Genomic DNA, 19,732 nt, shown 5'->3' with positions numbered 1-19,732 from the left:
GTACAACCATGATAAAGTGAGGGGAGTGCGACATGGCTTCATAATCATTGGAACTGGGGGAAAAAAAATCCCCCCCAAAAAAAAACAGTTTCCATCATTGAGACCAATCAAGTTTCAGCCAAAACGCTCTTTTTTTCAGGTTTACCACCTCTGGAAAGATCCAATTTTGATATATAGAGCATTGAGGAACTCCAGTCTTGTAGTGTCGGGGGGGGGGCCTCTTTCCAGCGCCTACAAATCTCACGTCGAGCCATCAGCATTGAATAGAACAGAAGGTTATTGTTTGCACTGCGTTTTTTGTCCGTTACTCCAAGAATTACCAAGCTTAGATCTATATTCACAGTGGTGCCTGTAGAGGATGTTAGTTTATTACTTATTGATTGCCAATAAGATGTTAGGTGTGGGCATTCATAAAACATGTGCGCATCGGAGGCTGCAACCTGACCACAATGGGGGCAAGCTACTGGTGTACCTGGTGTAAATTTGGACAACCTGTGAGGAGAATAGTAAGCCCTGTGTAGGGTAAAGAAGTGGTTTCTTCGCAGCCAAGCTGGTTTAACAATGTCCCAAAGAACGGTGAAGGATGTTTCCCATAGTTCATTTACATTTACTGCCGGCAATAGAGAGCCCCAAAGTTGATCCGGAAGATGAAATACTCTGTCTATTTCCTCTAAGATTAAGTTGTAAAAGTGGGAATCCTCTTTGGTTTTTAGGGTATTATCAAGTAGGGAAGATTCTAGTAGACTATTGCCATCCAATGGTTGTGGTGGGCGACGTATAGGGCCAGATTTTAGTGCAAGCGCCCAGCTAGAGATCTGAAGGAATTTAAGTCTAGAGAGATTGGGGCCTACCTTGCTCACTAGATGTTCCCAGGTGAACATTTCCCCCCTCAAAAAACAAATCTCCCCAGGTTGTGATCCCAGCAGCTTTTAGCGGGCTTGTCAGTGCATCTTTAGTCCACTCCGGAGGAGCTGGAAGATCCCATATAGGAGAACCATTAGTGTAGTAGCCTAGTTTGGTAATAGTTCTAAGAATATACCAGGTTCTTGCTAGGCCTTGCAGTATCTTCAACTTAATTTTCGTAAAAAATGTTGGGTCTCCAAACTTAAATAAAAAACCCGACTGATTTACACCTTCACATTTTAGTAATGTTGAAATCATGGGGCCAATACCCCAATCAGTCAGAGTTTTAAATAATATTCAGGCATGTGTCAGCTGAAATGCCCAGGCATAGATTTGTACATCAGGGCCGGCCAAACCCCCCTTCTCCCTACGACGCCTTAGTTTATTCAGCATTGGGTTTTTTGCTTGATGAACTCAAGGAGTATTATTATTTTTTCTGAAACCGATTTGTCAATCTGTATAACATTTGCGGGGAGAATAAGGTACCTGTGCCTTGTGACATAAGTACTGAGCATTAATTAACGATATGAACAAGATAATAGGTGAATGTCCTTATGCCAAGCACAAGATAATGATTGTGTTTAATTCCTTAACTGAATACAATTGAACACCTACTCAATTTTATTGAGTATGTTGGTGAAGACTGTTTTTAATTTTCCGTGTTACTCTCTGACTAGGGCGGTGCTCTACTTACCTGCGCCGTAGCCGGGTGAGGTGGAGCTTTTCTCTCCTACCACATAGGTAAGCATGAGATGGAGATCAACATGCGATAAAAGTGTACATAGATTTGACACTGGGGAATAACTGATAGTCAGATATCCCCCATTTGGCTGTAAAAATAGTGAGACATTCCTTTCCAAATGCTAATAAATGTCTGTCTGTATTCTGTTAGTCTTTCTATGTACCTGCCCTACATTATTTTGACTTCTCCTGACTTGGGGATTAACAGCTAGGAGAATGATTATACCTAGGACTTCCAGGTGATATATTCTTCTTTATTATATTTAATTTATTCACTGAATGAGCAGTAGCGGCATTGGTCCAGAAGAAAGCAATGGACACCTGCTAGGGTCCAGTAAGTCTGCAGAAACATGTTGACCTAAAAAACATAGTAGACATTTATTTAAACTACTATGTCGCACTGGTTTTATTGATTTGGAAGAAGAAAGGTACCGATTAAAACTTTTTCCTTTCTCTCTCCAATTTTAAATCACACTTCTTTTTTTGCACTTATACTCACGCACTGCTTAACGGTTGTCACCATATGTCCTTACATTTTCTGACTCACTGGGACACACACGTTGTTTAAAAAAATATCTTTGACAATGGTTGGTAACTTATATATATTCTGTCTATATGTATGTTTACATCTGAACATTCTTTTGCAGGTCAGTCATTTAGTTAGTCAACAGTCTACTTTTTGTTTGAGACCCACAGCTACCTTATGTATTGATACATTGTCCTTATTGGGGGTTGTAGCTGTGTAGGTTGTTAAACATCCCCTTGGACCCTCCCATCACCGTTCGTCTAAAAGGAGTCTCCAAACTACCTTATGGACAGACTCCAGAGAATTCAGTCTGCGGCGGCAGAATAAGCCCTGGGGTGGCCCCAAGATCATCCTCTTCTAGGGCTCTGGCTCAGCTGCACGGAATATGGGCCCTAGTATCACCCGTGATCTGGTCACCCATTACATCCCAAACCGAAGTCTTCGTTCCAGCCAGACCTTCTTGGCAGTGGTGCCAAGAATAAAAAGATCTAGATCTGGCGGAAGGACGTTCGCATATAACGCGTCCAAGACTTGGAACACTCTCCCACTCCATCTCAGAGCCAACCCTAACCTCACAGTATTTCGCAAGCAATTAAAGACTTTTCTGTTCACATCCTCTTACTAACTGCCTGTCCCCCTCCTTTGCCTATCAGTAGGTTTGTGGCTTTCTCAGCGCTTGGACGCCTCCGGGCAACAATTCGCGCTATATAAATCTGCAAGTTTACAAGTTTACAAGTTCACTGGCTCCCGGTGAGACAGAGAGTCCAATTCAAGTCTCTCTGCTTGGTCTTTAAAGCCGTCCATGGGTCGGGCCCTGCTCGTTTGCAAAGGACATTTGTGTGGCATGCGCCGGCCCGCAACCTTCAATCTTCCTCGGTTAGATTGGTGACAATACCTAGGTTTAGGAAAGCCAAAGCAGAAGGAATATTGTTTGGTGTGGACGCAGCGAAACTGTGGAATGCCCTTCCGGTGGAGCTTAGACACATCCCTGACCTACTTCTATTTAGGAGGAGCTTAAAAACATGGCTATTCCCGAAGCTCTAGCTTGTCATCAGCTTGGCCCCCCTCTGATATGAGTCTGCCAGCACCGGGATGCCTTTTAGGTGAAAGCGCGCTTTAGAAATGAAATAAATAAATTAAATTAAATATAAATAAATAAATTCACCACTGGGCTGACCTACCCTTTCTCCTGGAGGCACCCACACCTCTCAGCTCCGGTCAATCACAAGCAAGACAAGCAATTCACATCAGGCAGGCAGACACACAGAAATGGCAACTTCTAGAAGGGGCATTTCTCCACCAGTCACCATAAATCTGTGCACACCCTCGCGCAGCCTTTATTCTCACGAGTTCATACATACTAAGCTCGCCCCTGCACTCCTCTCATACGAGGAATTACCATGGACACACATATCCCCCATGCATTCCTATGGGAGGGCAGGCCAATCTCACCGCACTCACTCAGAGAGCGCAAGCACTTTACACTGGGCCACAGTGCTAAAGTGCCCAGAGGCCTAAAATCACTACCACCATGTCAGAGCTTAAGGCAAAAACTTCAGGGGTGAACCTGCATAAAAGGGCCAAGTCCAACAACTGTGCATCGCCGGAGAAGAGAATCGACGTCACAGCAGACACCGCCGCATCACTGGGAAGCTTGTTGCAGGGCCTGTCGCGGTCCACATCTTATCGCAACAAGAAGACAAAATCTTTATTTCTTTGCACCAAAACTTCATCGCATCACATCGTTGCTCGCCGCATCGCCACGGAAGCGCAGTAAGAAACCGACGCATCACCTCCCCTCTCAGAGAAGAACCGACGCATCACCGTCCCCTACGCAGCAGTAGGGAACTGACGCATCACCGTTCTTGCTTGTGAGGAACCGATGCATTACCTTCCCTGCAACCCTTTAGTTGTATTGCGTTACGCATTTTCAGTTACATTGACTCAAAGTGTCGCATTTTACATCCAAGAGAGAATTAAGCGAATTCTACCATTTTAAGTATAGTATTGTGGATTGTTGTTGTTTGTGGTCTTGTGATAAATCTATATAAAATATACTTATGTTTAATATACAACTTGTGTGGTGTCCATCTGTACTATTGTCACTTGGTTACTGTTAACCCTGGGCGAAGCACCACGCTACGCTCGCGTAGTTTGCGAAGTTTGCGCAACTTCGCACTACTCGAGCTGCACGTAGCACAGTGCGAACACGCGTAGTGCAGCGTAGCGTAGTGCAGCGGTCATTTTTTGTTTGTTCGCGGTCCTCAACGTCATGTTCGCGACCGCGAGCAAGCAAAATTACATCCCGGCAAGATTCTCAACGCGGGGAGGTCAGGTTTCTCATTGCGAATGGTTGCGCATGCTCGCGACCGCTCGCAATGAGAAACTACCAGTTCGCGTTGAGAAAGCTGCAGCTCGAGTAAAAATCTACTCGAGCAGCAGAAAACTACAGCTCGCACTGTGCAAGATGCTGTTTTCAATGATGGCACAGTGCCGGATGCTTGTCCGCACTGTGCAATCATTGAAAACGCATCTTGCACAGTGCGAACATGCTACTACGCAGCTCGCGTAGTGCTACGTGAAGTTCGCGTAGTGCGAAGTGTACTTCGCGTAGCTTCACGTAGCGCTACTTCGCGAACTACGCCCACCCTTAGTTACTGTATGTGTTCACACATGCTTTACACACTGCCACTGAGATAAGCCTGTATGTTTGTGCCAAGCTGCCAAGGGGGTGAGCAGGGGTTATTTTGGGAGTGTAATCCCTTACCCTGACTAGACGGAAGGGTCCCTATTTGTCATAGGTACCTACCTATGCCAACTAGAGACCCCCATATCTAATAGGACAATTGTGGCGATGTTGCGTGCCAATGTGGAGTTGAGCCAGGTTTCCATGGTGACGAGGACATCCTTGGCATAATTTCTCAGTACGTTCCGGATTTTAGTTGTGTGCTTGTTGAGTTATTGTGTGTTGAGTCGCATGCAATTAAGTGATTTTTGTTTGAGTTTTCTGTGATGTGTGGTGTTAGGTGGGGGTGCAGGTGATGTTACTGGTTTATGCCAAGGTTGTGTGTGTGGGAGGCTGTAGGATAACTAGTAGTGGGTGCAGGTGGAGGCTCCTACCATGGCGCTATTCAACACTAGCAAGAAGAGTGGTATCCTGGGTCAAGCAACTGAAGGATAGCTGCTGATTATCACTGGGTGGGGGGTGATTGGACTAGGGTTCCTGGCACTGGGCATGAGCCAGGTATGTACAGGCACAGATGGGCTTTCCTTTAATGCCAGGGCTGTGGCCACTGAATGGAAATGCTGTGACTGTCCTTAAGAAGTTCTTGGGTGGGGAGAAGTCAGGGAGGTGAGTGGGGCTTCAAAAGAGCAGGATGAAGAGGCAGGAAGGTGACACGGGAGAAGCAGGTAAGTGCTAGGGGAGGGGGGAGTGGTAAAATGCTCAGGAGGGTGAAGGGGAGAAAGGAGCTGCAGGGAGTTTAACAAAAATGCACAAGAGAGCAAGATGCACAAAAGCGCAACGCACGAAAGAAAAAATGCAATAAAGGGAGAATGCACATAAGAGAAAATGCACAAAAGATGAAAAGCTCAATTGAGAGAATGCACACAAGTAAAAAAGGCATACTTGGGAAAAAAGAAAAAAGGCATACAATTGGAGAGTGCACACAAGAGAAAGAGCACAAAAGAGAGAAAGGGACTGAAGTGGAAATTGGAAAGGGAGAGAAGTGGAAATGTATTTATTTTTACATTATATTTTTATTTATAATGATTGTGTTTAATTTTATGATATTGTGTACAAATCCACAGAGAATGTTGCTACCACATTGGCAGCAGGCTGAGAAAAAGAGTGGCATTCAGAATTTGCTGAACTTCATTATGTCTTTGAGCTCCAAGGGCAAATGTAAGGAGTTTTAGAAAGTTGAGCCTGTACTTTCAAGGACTTTTCACGAAAACCTTTGAACTTGCATTGGTGACTTGGCCAATCTTAGGTGCCTCAGAAGATGGTATGCATCAGCATCATCTCTGCAAGTAAAATGGTGTGAGGCCAATGAGAGGTTTGTGTTCTTCACAATGGCTTTTTATCATGATCTCCTCCTAAACCTTCAGCTGTGTATCTGTGTATCACCCCCATACTTCCAGCATTCAACAGTGTTAGCCTTAAGTGTATGTAATAATGAGGCAAGCAGCACTGAGGATCTCCTCAAAAGATGCCAGCAATATCGGAGAAGAATGTACGCAATGTAACTTGTGAGTCAGGTTGTCAAAGAAGGAACTAAACCTGGAATACACAATATTAGTATTGAGTGGCATGAGGAACTGACCTGAGAGTAAATATTCTAAGGGTGTCATTTAGGCCTACACAGAGGCACTGCTTACACCTAGGCCTATATACTGCAAATACTCTATCACCCTACTGCTTGCAAGTGATAACTGCCCTTGATCATCCTACTGCTTGTAGGTGATAACTTTCCTTTGTTGCAGGAAATATGGGTCTTGGTGGGACGAATGGCAGGGCAGTCATGAAAATCAACATATAGGTTCAGCCACCACTAAGCCGATGTCCCTGTTTTGCCTAGAAACCTTTAAGCACTGCTGGTTTAAATGGTGCATTAGAGGAGCAAAGGTGCTGGGGAATCCCTAGGGTTCTATTGTCAGAAACATGAATTGCTTTGATAATGGCAAGGGAATCCCCAGGGTTCCAAGGAAAATGGAAATCCTATCAGTGACTTTTAATGGTTGTGGCTGTGTACACCCCTAAGAAGAAAACAAACAAAGGACTTCGTGTATACCCTCTGATGAAAGGGAAGCCCATAGGATTTCTTTAATGCCCTCAATGTCACCAGATGCATGTCCGGTACTAACTTGGATACCCTTTTTTGTATAACACATGTGTGAAATGTACCACAGGAATTTCGAACCTGGAGCGCACAGACATACCAGGATGGTAAAATTTGACATTACCAGTGAGTATGGACGTGAAAGGGATTTAAGCTACCTTCCACTTAAGAAATTCCTAGGGTTTCCCCCAGGCCTACTGAATATGGGGATAATTAAGAGGTTGAAATAGAGGTCTACCTTGCCATTTGTTGGCAGGCCCATCACCAGAACCAGCATTCTGTCCCACCAGGCCAGATAATCCTCATGGGAATGTTTGGCAGACCCCTGTCACAGAGACATTTTCAGGCAAGGGCAAAGTGGGCTCTGGCCGAGGGCCCCCACCTATATAGGGGCTCCCTCATTAACCTTTCAAGACAGTCCACCACTGTCTAGAGCTATAAAATAATCTGTTTGTTTACTTTCTTTTTTTTTTGCCTGGCCAGGCTGTCTATCCATTCTAGCCCCTGCCTTAGCGATAGAGTTAAAGAATGCGAGGATTGCTGTGTATTATTTGTATAATTGTGCAACCTTACTTTGTAAGATACTCATAAAAACAATTTGGGTCCAGCCAGGCTCATTTGTAAGACATCTAGCTCAACCCTGGGTAGCTGTGGTTTTGAGCACTTAGGCTTAAACAAAGGATCAAGTGCAAAGCATTTAGAAACACCAAACAATGACATAAGAAAGTCACACAACATGAAAGAAATCCAATATCAATTTATTAAAATATATTATATTTTTATTCATCTTTAGACAACAGGATCAGGCAGTTCACCCACAAGGGAAATTCTCCCATCTCGAAAGATCTAATGTGAGTTTTTGTCACTAGTCAAGAATGTGGCAGCTAGGCCCTGAAAAGTAAAGCCAGCCACCAGTGTTGAGATGGTAATTGTAGGTTGGGCGGTGAATTCTGCACACTCAGTGGACAGTGGAGTTTGTTTGCTAAATTTTCACTCTTGCAGGGCATGGAGTTGGCAAAACTCTGAGAGCTCCATGGGAAGAACGGAGTTTGCCACCCAGCCTTACCTTGGAGTCGCAACTTCTGTCTTGGGATAAGGAGCAACTTTTCCTTGTGCCAGGCATCATAGGCACACTCTTCTCTTTGCAAGCCTACAGAGCAACAGGTGTAGTCCAGCGATTGGTGCAGCCTTTTTTGCCAAGTCTAGGGGTCAGCGGGTAAGTCCTTCTTCAGTCCACTCTCCAGTCCAGATGTGATCTGAGGTTCAGGGTGCCAGGGGTGTCATTTTATGCCCAGAAAGTTCCGGGTGGCATGATTTGGTCACTAGCCAAAGGGTTACTAAGATCCCTCCTGCCCGGTGATGACGTCCAGCTATGTATTGCATTTAGCAATCCAAGAGTGCACTATTCTGTCCACACCCAAGATGTCTGAACCTTTCCTCGGATGTTTGGAGCTTGATAGCCAACCCTTAAGGTGTGGCCACCCATGGGCTACAAGACCCATGGAAAAACTGGTTTGGCAAATGGTTCTCTGTAGGTGGCTGGCTTAGTATATGGTGCACTCTTATTTAAGTGAAACAGCTTGCACTAATCCGGCAACCCTTATACTGATTTTAGTGGTCTTTGATAACCATACACAGCTCTCAAAATGGTAGGTGTACAGAGCATCCTTCAAGCTTATCTTGAAGGAGTGTTAGGCAGCTTGTTTTACCAGTTCTAATTATGTAGTGTAGGTTAGGCCTGGGCATAAGTCACAGAGTTTTGCTACACGGAACTCCACGAAGTTACAAAAAACTCAGCGAAGTTCCATGAGTGGCAGAGTGCAGTGCGAACTGCAGTTTGTGCTGGTATTTCTGCCGCTCGGGTAGAAATTCTACCCAAACAGCAGCTTGCGCTCGCAAACTTACTGTATGAAATCGTGAAGTTACCATTCACGATTGCAAGCGGGGAAAAAACTTTGCTGCATATCGCGAAGCAGGTTTTTCTGCACGTCGCGAGCTCCACGGAGTGCGGAGTGCAGTAAACTCTGCAAACTCTGCGAATGGAGTAAAGTTCACCACCCAGGTCTAGTGTAGGTTACATGAAAAAAAACACAGTTTATATATGTATATAAATATGTCTATTACACAACACTCATTAACACATTAGTCTTTCTCCTACCCGGAGATATAAACTCAAATACACAATATTACTTCAATTGCAACAGGAGTCTACCAACAAGCCTTGGCCGCTGCAACAGCTGTGGAAAGGAAAGAAGGACCACTGTTGGGACCAGCAAGGTCCAAGGGACTCACCACAAACAGGAGAGTCAGAGCTGACTATTAGAAACCAGGAAAACGGAAGGCACAGTAGTTGCAAAAGTACCTCGAGCAGCTCTCTAAGAAGGAAGGCCCACGGTGCAGAGGATGCAGTAAAGATGCTGTACTGGCAGGAAGAGACACTGGCGACTGGAGCTTCTTAAAGCCAAACGATCTCTGGAGTACAGAGCCAACAAGCCTTGACAATGGCAAGTTGACACAGTGCACATGTTTCAGTCCCAGTGGTTCTGTCAAGGGATACTGGCGTCAAAAGTGCAGAGGGGACAGATCAGACCTCGACAGAGAAGCAGAACCACCAACTGTGTTGCTGAGCCTTTCAATGTCCGTGGGACATTAGAGCAGCAAACCGGTCAGCTTTGTTACGGTGCCTGCAGATGGAGGAGAGTGACTCCTTTACTCCAAAGGTTCTTGATGCCCACAGGTCTGTTGAAGATCCTGGAGCAGCAGGAGTCTTCTGTGATGCAGTCTCAGTTCCAGGTGAAGCCCAGCGAAGTCCAAGTGTCTAGAAAGTCAAAGAGTAATGTAGTTTCATGCTTGAGTCTTGTCCCACGACAAATCTGAGGACTCATCCTCAGGTGAGCCCTTAAATACCCTAGGGAAAGGATCCCAGAGAAGGGGCTGGACAGAGGGGAGGATACTTCCATATGCTTTGTCTACTTTTGCATCAGAGAGGGAGCCAAGGGCTCCCAGAACTGGTTACAACTGGAGTATGCAAGAAGGGCACCAAATGTTCCCTTTAAAGCAGGCTGGTGGTGCTAGCAATTGATCCCACCCCAACTCAATTCAGTAAGTCCTGTCTGGGAGGTGGTGACATCTCACTGTGACAGGAAACCTATTGTTCTTCCTTCCCCTGCTCAGCTCAGCAGCAGGAGAGCTTAATTGTGTCTGGGTTAGCAACAGCACTAGCTCTCTGGCACATGCTGAAAGGCTGTTACCAGGAGTACCTGGGGTTTCCCAGAGGAGCTCCCCAGTGCATGGAATCATACCCCAACACTGATAACCGTGTTGGCGTATGATTCCAACATGTTTGATACCAAACATGAACCACATTTCATCAACAAAGGGAAAAAGAAGCCTTGTATAGTTATGATCCCACTCAGCTTCCAAGTGATTAGTAACCAAAAATCTGAGTTTCAGCTAGAAGGATCTTAATATGAAAAAATCATATGGGACCATCAACAGCTATTGTCCATCAATGGTATATGCTTTGCCATCAACGTACTCATAGTTGGTAGCATCATCATCGGGTCTTACTTCCTCCACCAGGAGGTAATCCCTCTGGTCAAGAGACTTTTTGAGATCCAGATATGGAATTGTGACTTAAAATTACCTCTTATCTAGAAAAAGTGCTTTCATGAAAAATTTAGATAAGGGTAAGGTTAAAAAGGAGGTAGATGTGATATGGGATGTGCAATGTATCCCTCACATCACGTAGTGAAAACTAAGCATCTTAAAAAATGGTCTACATGTTTCAGTCCATCTGTGCCCTGTCAGGGCCGTTGCCTTTCATCAGGACCAATAGTGTGTGGGATCACTTTTCTTAGCATATCTCCGGTCAGGTGGAGCAATGTCCCCCGAAATTTCTATATGTTCCGGATTTGATTCTTTCCGGTTTTGGTGGGAATAATTTTCTCTCTTGAAAGGAAAAGATAAAATTGTTCAGGCTGATAATCTTTTCATTTCCTTACTTTTGGCCAGCCATAGAAAAAGTGTTTTCCCCAAGGTTGGGTCTAGATATTGGCTTGCCAAGGAAGATGGTTGTCAAGGAGCCAACTAAAGTCATCGATGGGGTGATTGAGGTTAAAGTAGTTATAAGATGTTCCTGCCCTGTCAATTTCAAAGGCAGGGAAAACCGCAACTTGTTGGCAGTACCTTGCCTCTCCCACTGACTTGGATTTGGTGGGGAGGCCTTGGGGGAGGGAGACACCAGCATGGCTGAAATTGCGCTATTAAATTCTAAACAACTATGTTCTCTGTGCTGAAACAAAACTTCCACTGACATCACCCATCACTGAGCCAATAGATCTGCAGTTTGTTGTGCTACACTTTGCCCTTGAACAACGTCCTCTTCTGCAATAATACGTTTGGGAGATTTCCAAAGAAACACTTAAAACGGAGGGGCAGATTTATGTTAACTGGGGATGCGCCAGTTAATGTGCGCCACAGGGCACCACAGCTACGCCACCCATGGTGCAAAAACGGCACAGATGCGTGACGCATCTGTGCCGGAAATGTGGCGCATTGCTGGAGTTGCGTCGCAAGCGCGACGCAGCTCCAGCAAGGCTCGGGGGTGCCCCATCTTCACAATGCTGCGTCAAGACCTACGCCTGCTTCAAGCAGGCACAGGGTTTTGACGCAGCATTGGCCTGACAGTGACTGAGTGAAATCTCATAGATTTCACTCAGCCACTTTCAGGAGGCGTTCCTGCGCAGGAAAGCCCCCCCCTCCCCTGCGCAGGAACGCCTCCTTATGGCGCAGGGCTTTACAACGTGACGCATCTCCTAGATGCGCCACGTTGTAAATAGGGCGCATTGTTTGCACCGCCATTGCGTCAAATTAAGTGACGCAATTACGGCGCAAAGAGGCGCAAGGGCATCATAAATCTGCCCCAGAGTTTATAATTGTAATGACTGGCGCTTTTGTCGGTTTATGGTTATCTTCTATTAAAATCATTTTCCATCCTCTTTGAGCACCATGAGACAATTTAAGAAGGGGAGTAACAGTAGAAATTGTCATGTGTTGACAAATCACACATGACACATGCACAACATATAAAGCCAGGCGCATTTGCAAAGAGACAAAGGGCATGTTAAAAACAATCTAGCCGGCCACAAGGCACCGACAAATCAGAGACCTACTGTTTATGGAAAAATACAGTGTTCGTGAAAAAAGTAACACGATCTAACTATCCAGGAAGAATTTCAGGGTCGATCAATATGAGAAAGCACATGCATTGCAAAAAGAGCTACATTTCTATTTGTGAAAATCAAAATAAATAAGGGAGAAGTACACATGAGCTACTACAATTCGCACACAATAGGAGATTGAACTCAATTTAACTGGGCCTTTTTTCATGCTCTCGTTGCAAAAGACGCACAGATCAGAGGAAAAGTCCTATTATATTTTGTTATTGAAACTCACCATGTAGAGCCCGAAACTCCGCAGAGGTAAGTGATGGAGTCCAGGAGGTCTTCACTACCAAGTTCAGAGAGTGTTCCCATGAGGGCTATCATTGCCCGAACTCCTCCACCAGATCCTAAAAGAGCTACACAAGGCACTTTATCCTGGAAACAATGAGCAGAATTATTACTACAGGAATCAGGTTCTTTTTACTACAATGTGCTTTTTTTTTTACACATATTTTATTCGATTTTTGAGAGTACCACAGGGGCAAGAGCCCAACAAAATCCACATGAAGATGCATTATGAAAAGATTACCAGTAGTGGAAATATTAATGGGTGCAATTTGTATACATAACAAAAAATAATAATAATAATACACCAAACACTGCGCACATTTTTTCCCACCCCACTAACAATGGCAAGAAAATCTCAATATCGCGCACATCCGGATAGATAAAACAATAAAATACACAGCATAGTCTGCAAACCTGCCATAGAACCACTTTTACAGGGATTGTGATGGCAGAGGAGGAAGATCAATCCCCCAGTAGGTGGCCCAACAAGACCAAATTCTCCTATGTTTTTGGGGGCAGCCCCTCGCTTGCAAAACCGCCATTTCTGCACCCATGCATGCATCTAGTTATCTACGCCACTTCCCTGTTGTCGGCGAAGAAGTACCGTTCCACAGTTGAGCAGTTTTGGCGATAGTAAGAGCGAGAAAGAGGAGATGCTGCTTATAAGGGTTCCCACCTATGTGTTCCATACTATGAAGTAAAAACAGATGGGGATCATGTGGGAGGTCCCATGACAACACCTATTAAAGGCAAGTCCATACCCTACACCAAAAGGGCTGCAGGTCCTCACAGCTCCACACCGTACGAAGACATGTCCCCTCCTCCCTCTCACATCGTAAGGACTGGGGGGGTGCAACAACTCCCATCCTCCAAAGACGTAGGTTGGTATAATACACACAGTGTACATAATTAAACTGTATGAGACAGCATCTGTTCGCAACCGCTGCACCACGGGGACTAGCTATTGCTTCCGCCCAATCGTAATCTGCCAGATTGGGAATGTCATCCTGCCTAGCCCTTTGTGTTTTGTGTAGGGTCGTGTTGGAGTGCGTCGTCCGCTTCTGGTAGATCTGTCTTATTTTGTGGGCTCCTAGATCCCCCATAAGAAGTCAGCCTTCCAACGGGTGGAATTCAGGGAGGTCAGGATGAGTTGCAAGCAGGTGAGTCAAGGCGTGACGCTGCTGGAGGTACCTCTAGAACTGAGTTTTGTGGAGATGGAAATCCTCCTGTAGTCTCTGGAATGATTAAGGATGGTGCCCCGCATAACATCCCCCAAGGTGGAGATGCCAATCAGGTCCCACTGACAGAACCCTTTCAGTGCAGCCACTGGATGCAAATAATTCCTGTGCCATAGGGGTGTTGCCTGCGTCAGCCACATTTGCCATACCATGTGCCCAACCGTCTACCTTCACAGCCTGATCGTTGCTCGACTGGCATGTGGCAAATGGTCAAGCCTATGCGCGCTGTAAAGGAGCTGCAAGAGGGGATTTCTCCCCATGGCCGCATGCTCTAGTGCAAACGCCGGGTTCGCAGGTGAGTTATACCACCAATCATTAATAATTAGCAGGTGAGTCACAAAATATGAGTATACATCCACACTCGTGATACTGTCGCAGTAGGTGGATTGTGTACAGGTCTGAAGTGCCGCGGGAATCGCACTTCCCCCTATAAAAATGTATTGTGTAAGGCATTGATTTATGCAAACTACGCCCATGTAATGCTGTACGCGGTAGAGAACCCTGGGGAGAGAGAGAGACCATCTTAAAAATTGCCAACCACCCGTATAACGAAAGCGGTAGGGAAGACCATACAGCTGTCTCATCACAGACTGTTGGCGAGGAGTGGATTAATATTGCGTGTCCAAGAAATCTGCAGACAGGGGGATACAAATACTCCCAAATACTGAAACTCTTCTGTGACATGTTTTAAATGGGATGCCCTGGAGCCTCTACCCTGATGGCCACACACTGGGAACAGTACCGATTTTGCGGGGTTATGATGAAACCAAGAGTTCTAGCCAAAAACCCAGAGGATCTGCAAGATACGGGGCCCAAACACTAGGGGTCAATCATAAAAAACAGGATATCGTCTGTGTAGAGCGTAATGCGGTCCGGTGCGGAACATGGCCAATCAAAACCTCAAAGTACTGGATCCCTATGCACCCACACCGCCAGAGGCTCCACAGCCAAGGCAAAAGGGAGAGGGGATGGGGGCAGCCTTGACGTGTGCCTCGGCTGATAGGAATGAAGGGGGAATGGTGGCCAGCTATACGTACAGAGGCCATAGGTGCGGTATAGAGGAAAACGTGGGTGAAAATTAATTGCTTCTAGTCATTTGAAAAGGAACTCCCAGCTAAGAGAATTGAACGCTTTAGCTATATCCACAAGGAGTAAGGCCGCGGGACATCCCAGCTCCGGAGCTAACGCCATAGCATTGTGAACCTGGTGAATATTATGTCGGGTGGCCCGATATGGCATGAATCCAGATCGGTCCAAATGAACCAGGTCTTGAATGCATGCCCGCAAACAGCCCGCCAGGACCTTCCCCAATACTTAGGATTCAAAGTTTATTAAGGAGATAGGATGATATGAGGACAGATCCTCAGGTGGATGGCCGGGTTTCAAAAAGAGGGCAATTTCAGCCTGACTCTAGTCACGAGGTAGTAGTCGCTGCTCGAGGGCAGCTATATGAGAACGAAGAAACTCCATGGGGAATCCATTGGGACCTGGGGCACGACCCGGTCGTATCGCGTTGACTGCGGAAGTTAGTTTGTCTATGGTAATGGGGATGTCTAATTGATCTCTCATGTGGACCGATTGTCGCTGGGGGCGAATGTCCCGTGGAAACTCTGTGATGGTATCCGTGGACACCTGTTCCCTACAGGCATACCGCACAGAGAAATGGTGGGCAAATTCCTCCACCGCCTCCGAGGGTGTAGTACGCAGCACACCATCACCACCCCAGATAGTGGGGACCATGGCTGGGCCCTGATTGGCCAGACATAGCCTATGTAGCATCTTACTGATTTATCCCCTGACTGGTATATCAGATACTGGGACGCCAACCAGATTTCCTTAGACTCCTCTGTCAGATGATGTTGCAGCTGCTGTTGCGTCAGGGATAAATTCCTTCAAACGGCTGGGGTGGGATCCATGGAGCATTTCGCTTCCAGGGAAAGGCACCAGGCCTCAAGATCAGACCTCTGAGCAGAATGCTTGCGCTTGTTGTTAGTTCTAGTGCTAATGTTCACCAATCTAATAGTAGGCTTCAAGGATTCCCACAGGGTGACTCTCGACAGCGCGGAGTCCGCGTTCAGGGAGAGATAAACTTGGATCGCCTTAGTGAGGCACTCCTGATAATCAGGATCACACAGATGCCACAGGGACATCCGCCATTGGAGAGGGGCAGTTGACAATTTAGGGGGAGTGTCGCCATGACGGGAGGGTAATCAGACAACCCTCTTTGGAGATGTGAGATCTGAGAAAACCTGTGGACATAACTCTGTGGTGCAAACAGGTAGTCCAAGCGGGACATGGAGCCAATATGTATGTGTAGCCTATTTCTGCGGGTTGGTATGCCTGCTGTAATTCCGCCCAACCCAGTGTTCCAGCAAGGGATGACAGGCTGGAAGTACGGGTAAGGGAGGCCACCCCGGATCCCCGCCTCCTGTCAAATGAGTCATAACGTCATTCCAGTCACAACCTAATAGAGTCAGATACCCAGGAAGTTCACCCCACAGCCGAGTCAGACATTCCATGGATGTAGCCCAGAGGGGCGGGGGAGCATACACACTGCTCAGTGTGAGCAGTTCACCGTAAAGCATCCCCGTCAGGAGAACATATCTGCCGCCAGGGTCCACCCAATGTTTAGTAAGAAGGAAAGGGATGGAGGCATGAATAAGGAAGGCAGTCCCACGAGAACCCTGTGTGAAGCCCGTATGGAACACCTGTTGGAATTCGAACCTAGCCAGACATGGGGTGATGAGTCTCCGTTAGTATGAGAATGTCAGCCCCATAACATTTGGCCTGCCTGAGGATGGCCCCCCATTTCACCTTATTAAGCAGTCCTCTGACATTCCACGTCGCCACCATCAGTTTGCCTATATGGGGAGCTGTTACTGGATGAGCTATGTATCTAGTCTGAGTCCAAGAGCAGCAGTCTGCCTAGTGGGGAGTAGGATGTGCATCTGTGTGTATAAACAACAAAAAACCAAAGCCTGCAATTCTGAAACCCCCCCAACAACAACCCCCCTCCATCCACCCAAAAACTGAAAGGAACTAAGAGCATCTGTCACGGCACGGGGAACCTCAGGACCTAAAATACGGACCACAAGGACCCCCAACCAATGGATCCCAACCACCCCAAAAAACATGAACCTTGGGGAGCTGGTGGCCGTGCAAGTCAAACATCATGCGAAAAGCCAACTCGACGTGGTGCTAAATGATCAGGGCGAAACCAGGCCATACACAGTCAATTATGTGCAGCCAGAAATATCACAGGCTGTGGGTTGGTCAAGTAGCGTGTACACGACTAGAGGATCGACGAGCAGACCCAGAGCGATGCCGCCTTTTGGACTTTGTCCTGCAAGAACGTTTCTGCTATGAGCCCATATAGGAGTTTGACTCCAACGGCAGCGGGGAATGCGACTTCACGTAGGCCCTTTCATCAGACCAGGCAAAGGATGCCTCAGGCGAGTCAAAGAAGAGAGTTTTGGAATTATACATCACTCGGAGCCTAGCAAGGTATAGTAACATCTAAGGGATGTTGAGTTAACGTATCCTCCGTTTTGCTGGAGTGAAGGACAGCCTTTGATGTTGCGCCAGGCGGGTGTAGTCCAGAAAGATCATGATGGGCCTTGAATTGAAGACAAGCTTGTCTTTATTCAACTGGGCATATGGCAGAACTGCGTCCCGATCAGCATATTTTAACAGCTTGGCCGTGTATTTTCTCCTGGAAGTGGCTTTCTTGAAAACACACCGAGATCTTAACCATCTAAGCGGAAGTTATTGCACTTGACACGGTCCTTCGCTTCCTGGGCGTGTGTAGCAAGCTCCTGGGAAATCACTTTATTGACCTGCTGTTGGAGGGTCTGCACGGTATCCTCCACAGAGGACACTCGCGTCTCAGCCTCAGTAATAAGGTCAACAACCTTGCGCAGGTCCTGCCACAGAAATGAAACCTCAGTACCCACTGCGCCATTCTTGGCCTCCAACGTGTCCCTAGTGACCATGATTGCCGCGACCAAGACCACATTGTCCGAGACAGGGCCCGGGGGAGGGCCCTCACTTGCATACATAGAAAACTGGTCCAGGGTGCTGTGTTTCAGTCCCATGGCACCAGGTTTGTCTTTCCCCATCGTTACGACCTCCAGTGACCAGTGCCAATTACTTCTGGGAGATCGCCCTCCAGCGAGATATATTTGGATGCTAGGGCACTGATCCACCACTGCAGGAGTCTCTCCAGGGGGGCGCCTCATGACCGGTACTCACAGATTCCGTTCACCCCTAGGTCGCAAGCCACACTTGATCTAATCCAGCTGCTTCTGCAACCAGGGGCAAACAGCCAAGTGTTCCCCTAAAGGAACCAAGCTCGCCGGACCACCAGCTCATGAGAACACCCCGATACCCCGACTTCTAGGGCCGGCACCTTCACCAGTAGTGTGGCATGCCAGACACTACGTTTCCACAAAGTCTTGGCATCACTGCATAGGGGACCCCCCCTTTATCCAGGCTCCAACGCAGGACACCAAGCTGCAGTTCAGGGTAAATGTCCGGGTCAATGACGCCAATGCCTGTTCCTTGGAGGTCTTATAAGGACCAAGATGGCGGCTGATGTGTGCTCATTGTTCTAGGGCCCAGGGCCAGGTCTCAAGGCAGCCGATGTGTCCCAATGCTGCGGGCGAGCATCGCATCTCGCACCAGCTGCATAAATACCCCCAATGCAGCTCGGCCACCAGCAATTTACCGTGCCTCAGCGCCCAGTGCCCGGGCGTCCCCCCTTTCCTCCAGGGAGATCGCATCTCACAGTGCCAGCAGTGCACCGCGAAGCAGCTCAGCACCAGCACCCCCCGCCACCAAGCCCCAAAGGAGCCGGTCTCCCACCCCAACCAGCGCCCAAACCAAAAAAAGCCCTGAGAACATGACGGGGAACCTCAGCTGGGCCCACAAGGCCTCCCAACAGCCCAGGCCCCAGCCGGTGACCCTACCGCCACTCAGAGAGTCCTGGGAGGGAAATACTAGTGGCAGCGGCCACCCCCACTGAGCCCCCCAGCACCCCCTCTCACCTCAATTCAGGGCGGAGATCTGCCCTGCCCTCGCACACAGTACGGCCTTGCAGAAGCCAATAGCCTATGCGGGGACGCCGAGCTCTGGTCCCAGCACGCACTCTCGGTCCTCGAGCCCGCACTCCGCTGAGAAAGATCTTCTCCCGGCTCCATGGGCACACATGAGGAACTGCTGTCCTGTGAGGTGAGGATTAGCACACACAGATTGTATTAAACAGGATTAATATCGGATGATGGTGGCGGGCGCACAAAGTTCACTCAAGCTGCGTCCGCCATGCTCGCCGGTCACGCCTCGCCCCCCTTCATACCATGTGTTTAACATTTGTATACATACATATGATTATGGCACAAGCGATTTCTAACCTAACCTTTGGCAGAAGGATTATTGAAACACCTGTTCCCTAGCCCATCTAATCTTCCGCTTTTGTTTGCAAAAATGATTAGTTCTTGCTTAGCCTCTAGGGTACAAGTCACAAGTCTGTTACAGGTATGCCATCTGTAGTTTGCTGAGGTACAGCCTCTCCGGAATAGTTTTTTGCAATCTTCATAAATCTGACCCTTGCGGTAGCCCTGAACAATAGGATAGAGCATAGAAAATATAGGAGTGAGGCTGCTGCTGTGCAGAGTTAGGCTGCTGCTGTGGAGTCCAGTCCAGGTCTTGCCGGCTTCCTGAGGAGATGCGAGAGACGAGAGAGTGCAGACAGGCTGAGTGCAAGCGCTGACTGACCCACCGCCGAACCTGCCGCCGAGGCACAGGCAGCTCAGGCAGAAAAGCGAAACAAGCCCACCACTCGACTTGTTTGGCCCTCGCTCGTCGTCGGTGTCAGCGCAAAACGGTAGAACAGCGGTGGGCGGCCGCATGAACGCCGACTTGCTGCCAGAGCTGTCCCGCTGACGGACCTGGAGAAGTAGCAGCCAAAGCAGC

The 19,732-nt window shown here is 47.5% G+C and overlaps 1 protein-coding gene across 2 annotated transcripts in view; it reads right to left on the bottom strand.

Moving 5' to 3' along the window:
* Positions 1-19,732, bottom strand: part of LOC147712933 (cytosolic phospholipase A2 gamma-like) — a 735,829-nt gene that overhangs the window by 568,889 nt on the left and 147,208 nt on the right. For both annotated transcript variants that reach the window (XM_086923597.1, XM_086923598.1), the window contains exon 5: positions 12,469-12,611. In XM_086923597.1, the coding sequence (XP_086779723.1) occupies positions 12,469-12,611 (143 nt within the window). The remainder of the gene's footprint in view (positions 1-12,468; positions 12,612-19,732) is intronic.

The sequence above is a fragment of the Lissotriton vulgaris genome, chromosome 5 (genome assembly GCF_964263255.1).
Source record: "Lissotriton vulgaris chromosome 5, aLisVul1.2, whole genome shotgun sequence".
Taxonomy (NCBI): Eukaryota; Metazoa; Chordata; class Amphibia; order Caudata; family Salamandridae; genus Lissotriton; species Lissotriton vulgaris.
The sequence above is the reverse complement of the archived record's forward strand: the minus strand, read 5'-3'. Positions and strand labels throughout refer to the sequence as shown.